The 16,902-nt window shown below is 36.2% G+C and overlaps 1 protein-coding gene across 2 annotated transcripts in view; it reads left to right on the forward strand.

The window, feature by feature from the left end:
- The window catches only part of LOC129731353 (cartilage oligomeric matrix protein), a 531,272-nt gene that overhangs the window by 82,838 nt on the left and 431,532 nt on the right, over nucleotides 1-16,902 (forward strand). For both annotated transcript variants that reach the window (XM_055691254.1, XM_055691255.1), the window contains exon 4: nucleotides 2,397-2,500. In XM_055691254.1, coding sequence (XP_055547229.1) covers nucleotides 2,397-2,500 — 104 coding nt within the window. The remainder of the gene's footprint in view (nucleotides 1-2,396; nucleotides 2,501-16,902) is intronic.

Raw genomic sequence — 16,902 nt, forward strand, 5'->3', positions numbered from 1 at the left:
TTCGAAGAGGCTATAGACAAGGGCAAATAGTACATTCCCCATCTATGATATAACAGTCAAATATCAATTTTCTGCATTTTACGATAGCGTAGATAATTTTACACCTAATTGCTGCAACTTGCGCGAAAAATTATGTGGTTCACTAGCTCAAAAACGGTCCCCGTGGTTCTGTGGTTAGCGATGTCGGTCGGCTAGCTCTCCCACACGTTTGTGATATCGGGTTCGATTCCCGATCAGGTCGAGGAACTTTACGAGCTGGAAATTTTCACGACTCAGCACTGGGGCATGGTGTATCGTTGTATTTATCCTACAACATGAAAAATGTGCCGAAAACAATATCGATAACGAATTCTCTCAACTAATCTAGTTGATCGAGACCGCATTAGCCCCCAGGCTAGCATGCGATATTGTATTGTTGTAGCTCAGAAATTCTTCAGATATACTTTGAGGTTAATTGTGTTTGTCAATGCCATCTATTGACAACTGAATAATTTTTTTTCAGCATGGCAAATTTTTTTTTAGTTTTGAATGATTTACAGTGATGATTAAATTCTACATGAGCTGATTTATTGGCAATTATATATGAAAATTTCAATCGCTATACTGCTAGCCACACACGCTATATAGCAAGCCACACATGCTATAAACATGCACAGACACGCTAGACATGCACACGCTATATAGCAAACCACACACGCTATTTAGCAAGCCACACACGATATAAACATGCACACACGCTATACAGCTAGCCACGCACGCTATATAGCAAGCCACTCACTCTAGCCACACGCTCTATAGAAAGCCACACACGCTATATAGCAAGCCACGCACGCTAAATAGCAAGCCACACAAACTGTCGTCATGCACACGCTATATAGCAAACCACACGCGCTATGAACATGCACACACGCGCTACAGACATGCATACACGCCATAAACATACACACACGCTATATAGCAAGCTACACACGCCAGGCACACACCTTATATATTAAGGACACACGCTACAGATATTCACACACGTTATGTGCACACAGCCTATATATACATACGCTGGATGACGGTGGCTTCTCAATCCACCTGGCGGTGCGAGTCTTTCAGTTTTGGGATGTATGCACGCAACGATATCTGAATTGGATTACCGCTGGTGGGGTCAAACTCAGATCGAAGGGAAGCCGAACTGAAAGAGGTAGAAACTGCAGCTAACCACTACCACCGCCGCTGTTGCCCGCTGCTGATCCACTTCGCCTACTGCCATCGGTGTTGATGTCCGCTGCTGTTGCCTGCTGCTAGTAAACTGATTTGCTTGAGGAGAAACAGTCTCTTATATAGCCCAAAGAGTGCATTCCCGGCTAACTAGGTACTCCATTCTGTCGTCCTTTTTAGGGAAAGGCAGCAAGCGACCAATCAAAAATCGACATTTGCGTTTCGACAAAGTTCAACAATTTTCAAGATTACAATAGTTTGAACAATCAGATTAAAATTTTCTGCATTTGGACGGGTGCTCAAATGATTTTTCAATCAATTGCTGCAAAAATGACAGAAATCGGTTGGAAACTGACTGGGTTTAAAACGTTTGAAATTGGACAATTTTTGTGACGCTCTCGATGTTTTCGGTTTTGAAATTGGATACCTGTATTGAAATTGGATCCCTGTAATTGTTGCCGTAAGACGTATTCTACGTCAAAAAATCACTACTAGCGTGAAATGTTCATGTATTTCTTAATAATCAGTTTTACAGTTACGACCAAGGCACCACAGATAAACGTTTAACGGTTTAACGCAGCAAGATATAACCTTCATTTACAATAAAATTGACTGCTAAATTTGGTGATTATCCAGTTCAATTGTTTTTTTTTGTACCCAGTCGCATACCGTTATTGGTCCAATATCGATAACGCAGATTAGTTAATCAAGAATCAGGCTAATTTTCGCAGCAGAAAAGTACAAATTATTCTTTGGTGCTCATGACAATAATTCAGTAGTATTTAAGGTGTTTTGTTTCGTTTCTCTTTCTCGAATCTGCGTCGCTCCACCTTCAATGCAAAAATTTACGCTCAACTCGCTACAAAAGACTGCGTGTAAAAAATTCAACTTCATTCTTGTTCCTAACACGATAGCATGTGGAGCCCTCATACCTGTATGAGATACACGGTGTATAACATGCGTAGTGAAATATGTTAAATATGAGTTAGAATCAATATTTATATTTGTCTTACGTCACCATTTCATACAACCCTTAGAGCTGTATTTCTAAATTGCTCAGTAGAAAAATAACCCTATTGAAGAACGACGTAAGTAACAATGCATCAAGTTTTTTTCTATAATTTATTTACTTATTTTCAAATCTTTTTCTGACAAAATATATTATTTTTTATTTTTCTACATTGTTTCAGACCTAGACGAAAATTTCGCCTATCAATTGAAGCTTTATTCATGATTGATTTTCCTGCTGCTAAACATAAATTCTCTTTTTATCTCGATCGAACCGAAAAACGAGGTAAGTAATTAATATACGAAAAAATACATCGCTGTATTTCTGCGTAAATCATAACAACAGGAATCAACTTAATTAGGTACAGTCAAACCTGTTTTTGTGCGAGGGATAAGGACCGCACAAAATAAATCGCATAAAAACAATTATTTGAAACTTCACGTGCAGCTACAAAACAATATTTCCACAGCATTTTTGAGAAAAAACTTTTTTTATGCGGTGGATAGGGACTGCATAAAAAAATTCTCAGTTAAAAATAACTCGAAAGATGTTGATTCTGATTTAGAATACCCATGAGAACAATTTTAAAACATCGGATTGATAAACGAAACTTTTTTAAACATACTCATCCGTTCAACCGCCTTCCTTCGTAGGCAAGCATTTCGTGACTTTTCCTACGTAAAACTGGCTCAAATAGCAATTTTTGGACGCAACACTTCTTGGAATTCATTCCCAGAAACGGAAAAACTAAATGACTGAAAATGTTGTCGGAAGTGGTCCTTTTTCATATACCGCACAAAAAAAAATCGCACAAAAACAGTCGCACAAAAAAAAAATAATCGCACAAGAGCAAAATCATTTCAAATCGCCTGGAAATACGCGAAAATTTAATCGACCATTTTTGATTTGAATGAAACTTTGCATACGTATTTGGCTTAGCAAACTGAGCATTTTTCACAGATGGAGAGTTTTTACACCCATGAGTTACATTTTTTTGAGAGACTTGACATTAATACACAACTTTTAAAAGAAATCCAGGATGGAGAAATGAAAAACAATTTTTTTAGGGTAGATCAATTTTTTTATGAAAATTCTAATTCAAACAATTTTCAAAATATTTGTATTCTGATGATTTTAAAAGATGCAGAGAGTCATTTGGAATCAAAAGGCTCTTGGTAGTAAACATTCTAAAGGCATTGGTTTTCGAGTTATTTCTAATTTAAGCTCGAAAAATTATAATTATTTAGGAAAATACACGTTTTTCTTAATTTGTCCATGGTTCTCCAGCAAAAATCATAGGGTACTGGAGGGTAATTTCGGCATGCTGGTAAATTGGGCCTATGTCTCAGTATTTGCCTAGCATCTACGTTCACGAGAAACATTACACAAAATGTATCATAGATAATCATATTTTTGAACAACGGCTAGCTAATTTATTATTTTTTGGTGAAAAAAAAAACCATAAGTTGAGCCTTTTTCATGCAATTGTTTCAATAACCTTCTTTTTTCTGCCTGACTTCAAGCCTCGTCTAATTCGGCCGAATTAATACCATCCACCGCTTACACTAAAAGACATCTCGTTCGCCAATTTTCCGATGCAAAATTTTTCGAATTTATCCACTGAATGAACAAAAATTTTCATTGTATATCTTTTTATAACACTTACTTTACCAAAAAATTATACATTCTGCTCTCATTTCTGCTTATCTTCGAAAAAAAACACGATAAATTTGCCTGGTTCTCTGAAAATATTCGCGATTGTAATTTCGGCACAGTCTTATTTCTGAACACAATTCACACTACTACACTTATACATCCAGAGCTGCTAGTTTTAATTTCATCATTTTGAGTAAAATCCCTAATACTGAACAGATTTCGTCTACCAACTGGCACCCAGGCTAAAACACATACACGCTAATTGGCTTACACCCTTTTGCAAATTCAGGCAATTATTTTTGACAGGTGTTGCAGAGTAAGAACACAGATACGTAAAGCTGTTGTTTTGTTTTCTTGTACAGGTACCGAAGTGTCTTTATGACATCGAAAACATATTTCTAATAGTTAATTAGGTTGTATAAAAGGACACGGCTATGAATCTCACGACGAGCCGCTGCGAAATCGCGCAGGCACCGCCAAAGAAATTGGCAATCGAGCCGGCTCTGCCAATGGATTTGTCGCTAAAAAAAAATTCTGTTGTGAATGCTTCACATTTGGAACCAGCACCCGTTTTGAACAATCCGCAGCGTGATTTGCAGTCATCTGTGTTGACGGAATGTGACCCGCTGCTGTCGCAAATATCTCAATGTTCTAAATCGCTATTCTATAATAACAATACAGGTGAGTTATACTGAACAATCTCTGTAGTCTGTATGTAAGTTACCTAGTTAGATTTGAATGAAGAAAAAACAAAACTCAGTCGTGCAGACGACGGTTTAGCTTTCATACATTGATTACATAGATTTCTTTATATTATAGTGCTAAATACAGAAATATTTATACTGAGTTGGTTTTCAGGAAAACAGACTCATCAACGATACAGTCAGATGCATTTGAATAGCGTCGTGGAAAAGGTTCGCTGTAAGACTTTAACTGTGTATAAAGCTTGGAAGTCTTTCGGCATCCCACGAACTACAATACAATATCGTCTCAGCGACAATTATAAACATAAGGGTTCAAGAGGTCCCAGAACAGTGTTGACTGTAGAGGAAGAAAATAAAATTGACAACTGGTTGCTGGAGATGCAACGAAAAGGGTTTCCTGTTACCGTTGATAATTTGAAACATAAAATATCCAGCTACTTAGAATCAAACCCCAGACAAAATCCATTTCGAAAAAATGTTCCAGGTAATTATAAACAAATTTGTTCACTTGAGAAGACAACATATTGCGATAGGGGTTCTTTTATTTGTAGTCTCGTATCGTGTGATATAAAAAAAAGAGACAGGAAGAATAAATATTTCTATCTTGCATTCACTTTTTCAGGGAAAAGCTGGGTTAAAGGTTTTTTTCAAAGGCACCCAGCGCTCACAATTAGGAAACCAGAAGCAGTAACGAAGGCCAGTGCATGTGTGACTGAAAAAGATATTAAAAATTGGTTTCAAACCGTGCTTGATTATTTCACGGAACACAATTTGATAGATGCACTGAATGATGCCTCACGAGTCATTAATGGCGATGAAACAGGATTCCTATTGAATGCATGTCCATCACGAGTTATTGCCAAAAAAGGAGACAAGAACATACCCATTATAGAGATTGCAACAACTAAAAAAAACATTACTGTTTTGTACTGCTTTTCTGCCGATGGATATGCCTTTCCACCAGATGTCATCTTAGCATACCGGCGGCTGCCTAAGGATATTATACGTAGCTTTCCTGGTACTTGGGGACTCGACACTAGTGACAATGGATGGATGACTACCAAAAATTTTGTCCTTTGCATTAGAAAATTGATTTACCCATCGTTAGTAGAAAGGAAAGTGAAATTCCCTGTTATTTTTTTCATCGATGGCCATAAGAGTCATACGGCATTTGAAGCCGCGGAAGCGTGCCTAGAACTCGGGATCGTGCTGGTTGCTTTACACCCTAACGCAACTAGAATCATACAGCCTGCTGATGTAGGCATTTTTGGACCATTGAAGAAAAGCTGGAACAGATGTGTGGAAAATGTTCGACAGCAAGGCTATGAAATAACGTTAAAAAAATTTGGACCAATACTAGAGCAAGCCATGAGTGAGTCCTTAAAACAAACAACAATAATCAGTTCATTCCGTCGCTGTGGAATATTTCCATTCAACGCCAATGCTGTAGACTACAGTAAGTGTTTGGGAAAATCAGTTGATCGCGGTAACGGTATGAACTTACTCTCACGTATATTTACTTTCACTTATGTCATGGATATATTTTCAGGTTCTTCTTCAAACTCTGAGCTTGGAATTTTTAATGACACTTTGCAAAATACTTCTCAACCTTCAACGTCGAATTCGTTGTGGCCAATAAATGAATCAGAGGAAACACATCAATCAGTGAAAGAAAGAGATTTGAATTTTTCGAGAGATTTTAAAGAAGAGGCCGCATATAAACTCATTCAAATTAAGCCTCAAAGCACAAAACAGGACCTCATTACGGACGAAATTAAAAATATAAATATAAAAAATTAATAAAAAATCTTTTAAATTGATTGTGACTCATTCGTGTAAAATTACTCTCCCAATTTTGTTATAAAATTATGAACAACATTTATTATTCTCGTTGTTCACAATAAAAAGATGATAGCTCATTTAAAAAGTACGAACGCTGTTGAGGCAGTAGGAATTCAACAATTTGGGAAAAAGTATTGAAAAAAGCGGATTTTATTCTAATTTTTCATACATTATTTTTCTTGCTAAACTAAATGGAGAAAAGTATAAAATATCTTGTGAATGGTGAAGAAAAAATTATCAGATTCGGAACAAAGATGTAGAACAGAAAGTAAGAACGTTATTTTTTATCGAACCAGAAATTGAAAACAAGAATTTAAAAAACAAGTTAGACCCTTTTCATATTTTTGTAACACACTTCATTACATGTCCATGTGTTGGTTATATGTTTTTATTTGAAATTAGCCAATCATTACCATGCCGGAAATAGGATCGAAACAGAACCGAAAATAGATTTTTTAGACCGAAAATACACGCTTGGAGTAGTTTGCTTTCTGTGGATATAGTTTAATTTTGAAAACGTCTGGCAATTTTCGAAATACATTTACTTATTCACAGATTGTTCGTGATTAAGGTGATGTAAAACACGTTACTATTGAATTGACAATTAGTTTAGTGTTGCCTAAAATAATCCAACGCGTCGCCTAATAGGCCGAAAATAGGTGTTTTACCCTACGTTCATTTGAATGCTTGACCAAAAATATACAAATCATTCTTTGACAACAAAACGGTTGGGCGAACGGTTCTCAAGAAAACAGTTAAATGTTCTAAGTGATATAAATATATATAAGAATCAAATATTTATTTTCGAGTTTTATTATCTTAGGAACATATTTTTTTATGACATAGATACTTTAAAGAACTAGTTTCACCTTATATTTTATATACTTCATAAGTAAATGATTCGTCATCTTTTGAAAACAGCTTCGTTTGTATCTTATTTTCTGAAATTGGAACAAATGAGTAATACCTTTGTAGGGCAGCTATTGTTATAGATTTTTTGAAAATACTGCTCCATTCTGTTACTCCTTGTTCATATTCTTCCTATGATACCCAACTAAATGACATTTTTGATGAATTTTTATTACTTTTCTGATTAGACCAACCATACAATTCTTTTGCGCTTGTAATGGGATGTTCATGTTCTTTAGCTAAACTTTCATTTCCTGCCATTCGTTTTAATATGCCACCAATTGCATCGCATGGGCCTTTACCATGAGAAGTCGCAAAAAAATGCCACTCTGCATCGACGTTATATTTTGTTTTGAACTTGCGAAGACTTGCAAAGTTTTTTCTATTTTTATATTGTGAGGCAGCTCCATCAGACATTAATATCGCTTTTTTCAACTCTATTGTTGTTTTCAAAAAACTCATTAATTCGGCAATGGACACCTGAACCGCAACAGTATCATGATAAAGTACTTCCGATATTGTGATGAAGCTGATATTCTTAAGTGTTCCAGATTCTGAATAGAAAACAACGAAGGGATGAATGGTGGCTTGACTATCATTCCAATAACTACACGAATCACAAATTGATAAAGACGTATTAAAATGAGCTTGACTGTTCAATATTTTTAATTTTGCAATAACGTTTTCGTTTAATTTGCGTAAGCTTGATGAGCACCGATGATCAAGAAAGGGTTTACAGCATTTGGGCTTGGTGTATTCCATTTTCACTTTATTCATCTTCACAAAATGCAAACTGTTACTAACACATCTGGAGTAGTGCAATCGTATTTATATACGAAAACAGATATTATAGGTAACCCAGTAGTTATTGGTTGCGTACTTTACAAACAGTTATTATTAGTAAACGAGTAGGTAGTGCTGCATGACAAACATATTATTTTTATAAAACATTCGGCAAGGGGGAACGTGTAGGTAGGCTAAGGTTTAGCGCTTGAGTTATTTATCCAATCGTTTAGTTGTCAAAGAATGAATTGTTTATTTTCGATCAAAAGAAGTTTGTCTACTGTCCTACATTTAAGCTGAGTGTATTGAGCCTTCTTCGAGAATTACTGCATAAAACATTTTAACAATTTAGTGTGGCGGGCGGTGGATGGCGGCAAGGGAGCCGTGGCCCGAGTCGTGCCTAAAATATCAAGGTGTCTAGCGTCTCGAAAAACCTGGTGAAGTTAGTAAATTTTGCTTTTAAAACAATCTTTCATCTGAAGGATTTATTTTGCATTTAGTACATTCACATATTAAACATATTTTTTACGAGCGAGGAGAAACTATCTCTCTCTCTCATGTTAAACATTTGTTGTTAAATCTTCATGTGTTGCCTAGTTGTAAGACATATTTATTGAAAGTTGATCATGCTTGTTTATATTGCTCTGATGGTTGAAGAATCCGCTCTTGAGCAGATTACTAGTCATGCCAATATAACTTTTATTACAGTTGCTGCAAGGTATTTTATATATGACATTACGTTTAAGTAATGCGGGAACGATTTGGGTGAAAAATTTACTCACGCTATATGTACATCGGGTTGAGATACAAACTTCTGGGTATTGCTGTTTTAATATTCTAATTATATTGGGTGTCAGCATCGTTATATATGGTATTGACCGATATATTCTTTCTGTTGTGGGTGTACTGTCGGTGATTTTTAGCTGTTTTCATTCGATTCCAGCATCTATTGATTAGACTGAGTGGATAGTGGATAGTTTTTTTTTTATTCTCGCTTATTTTCCGTCGGTCTAGTTCCGCCACTGTTGTGGCCAATCACCGACGCCCAGGGAGGCGACTCCACACCCAGGACCCTAACTCACGAGCCGTTTATTAACGGACAGGCGCCAACGGCTTTACTTCCTCATGCGATGGAAGGTGTGATCCCAGAGATTTTTCGCCTCAGAAAATCTCCCGGTGTCGGCTAGGATTGAATCTAGACCAGTTGGGTTGGTTGTGAGGGGATCGCGCCACCCACAACCATCGACACCTATGTCGGCGGTGGGATTCGAACCCAGGCGTCGAGCGTGGTTGGCGGAGACGTTACCAACCACATTAGGCCCCCGCTACAATAGCGGATAGTATTAAATCTGATTAATTATGATCTTTTTCTTTTGGTTATCTGTAAGGTTGGTGGATAAATCGTTTACTCGTGTGGTAAAATTGGATGATATATTTAATTTTGTCGATTTTGTGTGGTATGAATCGAAGGCTATCAGTATTTTGATTTTCTTTTTTTTTGGGAATTATAAGAAATAGGTCATCGACGTATTTGCCTATTGTGTGAACGGGGAAACAAATGTTGCGTAGAACAGTGTCAAACGAGTGGTTCCATTATGAGATCGGAGAGTATCGGTGAGAGAGGGTTTCCCATGGCTGCAAGAGCTATTTGACAGTCATATCGATCACTGACCATAAAATAACTATAATCTAGCCAGACGTTGACGTTTTCCAATAACAAGTCCAAATTAATATTAGTGTTGGTCCTTAGCGATCCCCAGCTGTATCACAGATAATTAATTCTTTAGGAATGTTGGTAAAAAGCGATATGACGTCCAGTGATATCCTTTCGCATTGTGGTGGAATAGTAATGTTAATACTAATAGCGTATTGGCAGATGCTGCGAAAATCACGTACATTGTATTTGGTCTGGATGGATATTTGGTATATTTTGCAGACATATTTAGAGAGGTTGTAGCTCGGACTGGTCATTCCAGGGACCACGGGATGGAGAGGCAGATTTTGCTTGTGGGCTTTAGGTTGTATTCGGGGGCAGATGGCACTATAGGTTTTCAAACTGTAACTGTAACAACAACAGTAGCAACAACAATATCATCACCTATCATCACTATTGCCTCTTGACATGGAATTATTGGCCGCAGCACGCGTTCAATTCTCTGGACAACAAAATAAGGACATTAGAACAAAATTCATCAATTTTCAAAAAGGCGAAACTATCAACCCGTACCAAACTGAAAAGACTTTTAATGACCAGACAGAAAAAAACAGCAGCATCAGCAACAAAAGTACACCTTCATCGTCATCATCACCGCACGACAGCCAATTCGAGCTAGATCCAATGCGGCATCCTATAGTGCGTTTAACGCAGCAATCAACAAACGGCGACTGGCGCTTTTTAAAAGCAAGACTTCGCGACCCGCATATAATGAAAATAGTGCGCTTGTACCTGGCATTCATAAACGACCAACCGTCATCAGTATGTGTAGAAGGGCTAACGCCAACCAACATCAGAATGCTCCTAGCATCGAAAGGTCTTTCCACATCTCCCGACCATCGACGGAACATTTTCATCGAAGTTCATCAGGAATATGGGCTCACACCACTCGAAGCCGAAGCCGACTTGCTGTCATATAAGAATTTTCTGACAAGCGAACGAACCAAGCGTTTACAGCAATTACGTGAAAGCACCAAAAAATTTTACGAGTAAGGACGCCACATCTGGCAAGTATTAACGTAAGCACACCTGAACATTTTTCGCATTCTGAACAGAATGCTGAACTTTCAAATAGACTGACAACCTCTGCTGAAAAAGAAAATTTTAATTGTCATCCTAATATTTTTCCAAAAACTTCTTCAAATTCACAACAGCTTCCTCGACAGAATGCGACTGAAATTCTCATCTACTGTCAGAATTACAATCGCATGAAAAGCCCAAGCAAAATGAAAGAAATTCAACAAAACATATTGTCATCATCTTTTAAAATAATTTTAGGAACTGAAAGTAGCTGGGACGAAAGCGTAAGGAGCGATGAAGTATTTGGAAACAATTATAATGTATTCCGACACGACCGGAATTTGTCTACCAGTCGAAAAAAGTCAGGTGGTGGAGTCCTCATTGCCATTAATGCAAACTTTACTTCTGAAGAAATAATATCCAACAAATATAAAAAATTTGACCTTTACGGTGTACTTTCCACCGGAACATGCTCATAAACATTCATATGAATTATTTTTCAAAACTTGAGAATCTATTATGTCTAACATGAAACCAGAAGTAAAACTGCATGTCTATGGCGACTTTAACAAACGTAATGCAGACTTTATTGTAGACATTGAAAATGAATCTATCTTACTCCCAGTCGTAGGCGAAAACGAAACACTGCAGTATCTTTTTGGCAAATCCTCAGAACTCGGTCTATATTAAATCAATCATGTCAAAAACAAGCAAAATGCATGTTTAGACCTATTATTCACAAACTGCACTGAAGACTTCTGTGTAGATGCATCATTGACTCCCATATGGAAAAATGAAGCATTTCACACAGCAATTGAATATTCAATAGTAGTGAATAACACTTCGTAACCTAGCGACTGCGAGTACGAGGATGTACCGGAATACCACAAAACTGACTTCGAACAAATCAAACGTAGACTACGCATAATAAATTGGCGTAGTATAATTTGTAAAGAAGGAAATGTAAACGAAGAAGTACCAAAATTTTATGAAATAATCAATCAAATTATATCAGAAAATGTACCACTAAAAAAAGAAGACGTACGAGCATCAACAAATATCCAGTGTGGTTTAATCCTCAATTGAAGAACCTAAAAATAGAGAACAAAAAGCACATAAAATATACAAAAAAGACAAATATAGCGAAAATCTTCAAAATTACCAAGAAATTTGCTGTCAACTTGACGCAGCCATTAAAATTGCACATGAAGAACATAATCGTAAAATCGAACAGCAAATCAAGTCTTGCTCTAAGAACTTCTTCAATTACGTAAAAACCAAACTAAAAAGTAACAACTTTCCATCACGAATGCATTTTGACGGTAATGTAGGACACACTAGTAATGAAATATGTACACGGTGTCTCTGGTTGAAGAACTTATCCAAAAAAATTAGTATCGCTCTAATACTCGTCATTCGAAAGCTTGAGCTGCCCCTTTTAATATCCTACCAAAATTGAAATGTTCTATCGGGGGGTCTAGAAAAATTTGTTTTCGAACATATATTTGTGATTGAAAAACTAGTGAAATGTAAATATATAATATGTTTCAGAAATACAAAAAGTTATCAGGGTTCTCTGATCGTACTGAAATATTCAGGGTTGTTTTTATTTATATAACAAAACAAAGCTTTACATAATATCAGATTTTTTGAACAGGGTTAAGTGGGGTAAAAAAGACCCTTGAAAATTTGGAGTCGAAAATCAGCTGAAAAATAAGGAGTCGAAAAATCAGCTGAAAAAATAAATAAAATGTTGTGACTTTGATTACATTGATTTTGATTGATTTCATCAAAAATCGACATTCTATCCTATAAAAAAATAAAAAATGCCGGTTGTTAAGAGGTGCTGTCCTGGTTCGAAACGCCCGGGGCATTTAACTTTTTTAAAACACTTGAGTTGATTTATAAAACTTATTGTTTATTTGTAGGACCTAGTTCTGATGACAAAAAAAAACTCCAAAAATCACTATGTTTTTGAAGTAAAATGTAAATATCTAATTATGTAACCTCGACGGCAACTTTCAATAACCGACATTGTATATTTTTATAGGATAGAATTACCATATCAATTTTCAGAGAAATCTATTAAGCGTACAAAAAGTTATAGCTTTTTTTGTCTTTCCAGCAGTTTGTGGACTCAAAATTTTCGAGTCTTTTTTACCCCACTTTACCCTTTCCAAAAAATCTAAGATTATGCCAAATATTGTTCCATTATATGAAAAAACAAAACTTGAAGGTTTCAACACTATCTGATCGGGCTCCCCAGCACCTAAATCCCTTGATAAGTACCAGCTTTTGAATTACAAAAAAAAAGGCTGAAAAAATATTGTTCTGGACCCACCGATAGAACATTTCAATTTTAGTAGCATATTAAAGGGAACATTCATAAATGACGTAGCATTTTAGGGGGAGGAGGGGGTTTGGAGTTTTGTGACGAAATGTGACGAGGGGGAGGGTAGGGAAACAAACCAAGCTACGTAGCAAAAATGAAACTAAGAAAAAAAGTGTTTTTTGTTTTCTAATTGTTCTATTTTATCATTGTTTTGTCTATTTAGGGTTATTTTTATTATTTTTCTAGTTTTTTCTTGTTCATTCATGTGTTTTTGATAACAAAAGCAGGCAAAAAATATCATGAGAGGGAGGGGGGGTGCTATAAAGCTACGTAATTATCTAGAGGGGGTCTTGACTTTGTGACGAAACGCAACGAAGGGGCAGGGGCGAGTTAAAAAAACCTAAAAAAAAGCTACGTCATTTATGGATGTTCCCTAAAGGGGACACCTTGAGCTTTCGAATGATGAGTATAAGAGCGATACTATTTTTTTTCGGATAAGTTTCTTCTACCAGAGACACCGTGTGTAGTCTTTTTGCCACTTTTTTCAAGAAATATCATATTTTTCAATCAAATATCTGAATTCGAAATTCAGAACGCACTTTAAAATTTAGACGCTGCGATAGGTCCTGGAACTGATAGAATAGCTCCAATTTTTCTCAAAAACTTGGCAGAAGAACTATCTAACAACAATATCGCACGCTTAGCCTGGGGGGCTCGATCAACTAAGATAAGTTGAGAGAATTCGTTAACGATATTGTTTTTGGCACATTTTGCATGTGTAGGATAAGTACAACGATACACCGTGCCCCAGTGCTGAGTCGAGAAAATTTCCAGCTCGAAAAGATCCTCGACTCGATCGGGAATCGAGCCCGTGTGGGAGAGTTAGCCGCCCGACATCGCTAACCACAGAGCCACGGGGACCACCGGAACTATCCGGAAGAACCGGAAGAACTATCTACACCTTACTATACCTCTTTAGTATGTCTCTGAAGAATGGAATTTTTCCAGGACTCAGGAAAACCTCATATTTAGTGCCAATTTTCAAATCTGGCGCTAAATCTGACATTCGTAATTATCGTGGAATTGCCATTATTTCATGCATTCCAAAATTATTTGAATCAATAATTAATGAAAAAATCTTTCAGCAAGTAAAAAACCAAATTACAACTCAACAACACGGCTTTTATAAAGGCCGATCAACTACCACAAATCTTTTGGATCGCAACGGCAACCACGTAGGAGCTCTTTATGCGGACTTTAGCAAGGCATTTGACAGAATCGACATACCTTTATTGCTCTTCAAGCTCGAAAAATACGGAATGGAAACAAAATTCTTGGAATGGCTGCAGTCATACTTAACAAAACTAACACAAATAGTCCGCTTTCAAAATTCCTTTTCAAACCCAATAGAAGTAACTTCCGGGGTTCCTCAAGGTTCTCACCTGAGCCCTCTTCTTTTCATATTATACGTGAATGACATTTTCTTACTCTTAAATCAATTTATGTGCTTGTATATGCTGACGACATGACCCGATCAGAAAGAAAGAACAAAAATGTAACAGAAGTTGTTAGTTTGTTACGGGAAAAACCTTACAGGCTGTGTTTTCAATTTGGTCCCGTAAGGTGTTAAAATAACAGAAATTATAACAGAAATGATTCTACCAGTATCAAACACATATCAAAATTTGTTACTAATATATCAGCTTTCTAACAAAATAAGATAGTATATAGAACAATATAATAACAAACGTTGTTAGAAACAACAGGTTTTGATGAAAACGAAAAATCAGTTAGACTTGTTTCAGAACTACTTCATTTCACGTTTTGTTATTTTAACTCATTCAGATTCAATTTTGTTATCAAAGTTATATGGAAAAATACAAAATTGTATCAAAATATGTTATTTGTATCTCACGTTGATAAAATTTTGTAATTTTTTAGTTATGCTTTCTGATCGGGGAAGCTCTTTATAGAAATATCAATGCAGAAGACTTCGAAATATTCCAGAATGAAATTAATGTATTCTACACTTGACGTAACAAAAGTCTATTGCAACTCAACATTAAAAAATGTAATTCAATAGCCTTTAGCATAAAAACAGTAACACTACCAACTGACATTTTCTTAGGAAACCAACCATTAGAAAAATGCAAAATCGTAAGGGACCTAGGCGTAGTCTTAGACTCCAAACTTACATTCATAGAACATTATAACACAATAATCAACAAATCAAATAGTATGCTGAGCTTTATAAAACGCTTCGGCCATAATTTCCAAGACCCATACACAATCAAACTATTATATATTACATACGTCCGACCAATTCTGGAATATTGTAGCATTGTATGGAATCCCTATATTGTAACACATGAGGAACGCATTGAATCTGTCCAAAAACAATTTCTTTTGTACGCGCTTCGTAAGCTCAATTGGACAGCATTTCCCTTACCATCATATGAAGCACGCTGGATGCTTATAGACATACAAGCACTTAAAAAACGCCGCGAACTCTCAATGCTTCACTTTATCAATGACATTATTTCTCAACGCGTGCAATTTTCTAAATTATTATCGCAACTAAATTTTCATGCACCCAGTCGTCAATTGAGAAATCGTAAAATATTTTTGAAAAGCTCTCAGAACTAACTACTCAAAAAATGGCCCAATAAATCGCATGATGCGTCACTATAATCAGTATTGCGAGAATATCGACATCACTATGGACAGAAAGCAAAGCAAAGCCTTGGTGCTACATTCCGATTCGGAACTTGACCTTCTGTTTATTATACACAGACTTCGCAGCCAACTGTTTGATGTACAGGACAATTGCGGGGCGAGCGCTACGATCCTACTGACACTAACAGTCTCTCCCGAGCCGAGACTCGAACCTACGACGACTGGCTTGTTAGGCCAGCATCGTACCTCGAGACCAACTGGAAGGTCCTATGGGCAGAAATCAAATCAAAAAAAAAACGACTAACTACTGAAAATAATGTATGGGCAGAAATCAAATCAAAAAACGACTAACTACTGAAAATAATGTATAGAATATAAGAAAACATTGTATTATTATAACTGTAGTCTACATTTGCTGGACGAAATAAATAAATAAATAAATAAACTGTATTCAAGTTGTTTGTCTATAAGTTTGAGATCGAGCAATCGTCTTATGACATTGCTGTTGACGGTTCGGAATTTGCTCGTGGGATGTTACAGTTTGTACGCATTTGTGTCGTTGAGCAAGAGTTTAATTTTACGAATATATTTTTCGGTTAACATCACAAAAAGAAATTTCTGGTTTTAGTTTGTGCTATTCTTATAAACTTGGATACTGGGTCTCTTGAGTTGTTATCGTATTTCTTTATCAAAATCTTTACGCATCTGGTATTCATCGGGTTGTGTCCTGTATTATGTAGTTATGCATAAAGAAAATTTCAAAACGCCATCATCACACACAATATCATTTTCCAACCAGATGAATTAATTTTGTTGAAAAAATAAGGTAGACTGGGACGACTCGATCTCCTTTTCCTATTTTCTTTATTTTTTCAAGTAAACATATTCAAAATTAATTGCTGTTGTAGATGTGTGCTGTTGTACACTAAAAATTGATTACCATAAAAAAGCCATTTGATTATTTTCTTTGAGAAAACTTTTAAGTTTTCAGAAAAGTTTTTAAAACTCACGAAATGAATTGAAAATCTCAGACTTGTGGAGACTTGATTCT

The sequence above is a fragment of the Wyeomyia smithii genome, chromosome 3 (genome assembly GCF_029784165.1).
Source record: "Wyeomyia smithii strain HCP4-BCI-WySm-NY-G18 chromosome 3, ASM2978416v1, whole genome shotgun sequence".
In the NCBI taxonomy this organism is placed as follows: domain Eukaryota; kingdom Metazoa; phylum Arthropoda; class Insecta; order Diptera; family Culicidae; genus Wyeomyia; species Wyeomyia smithii.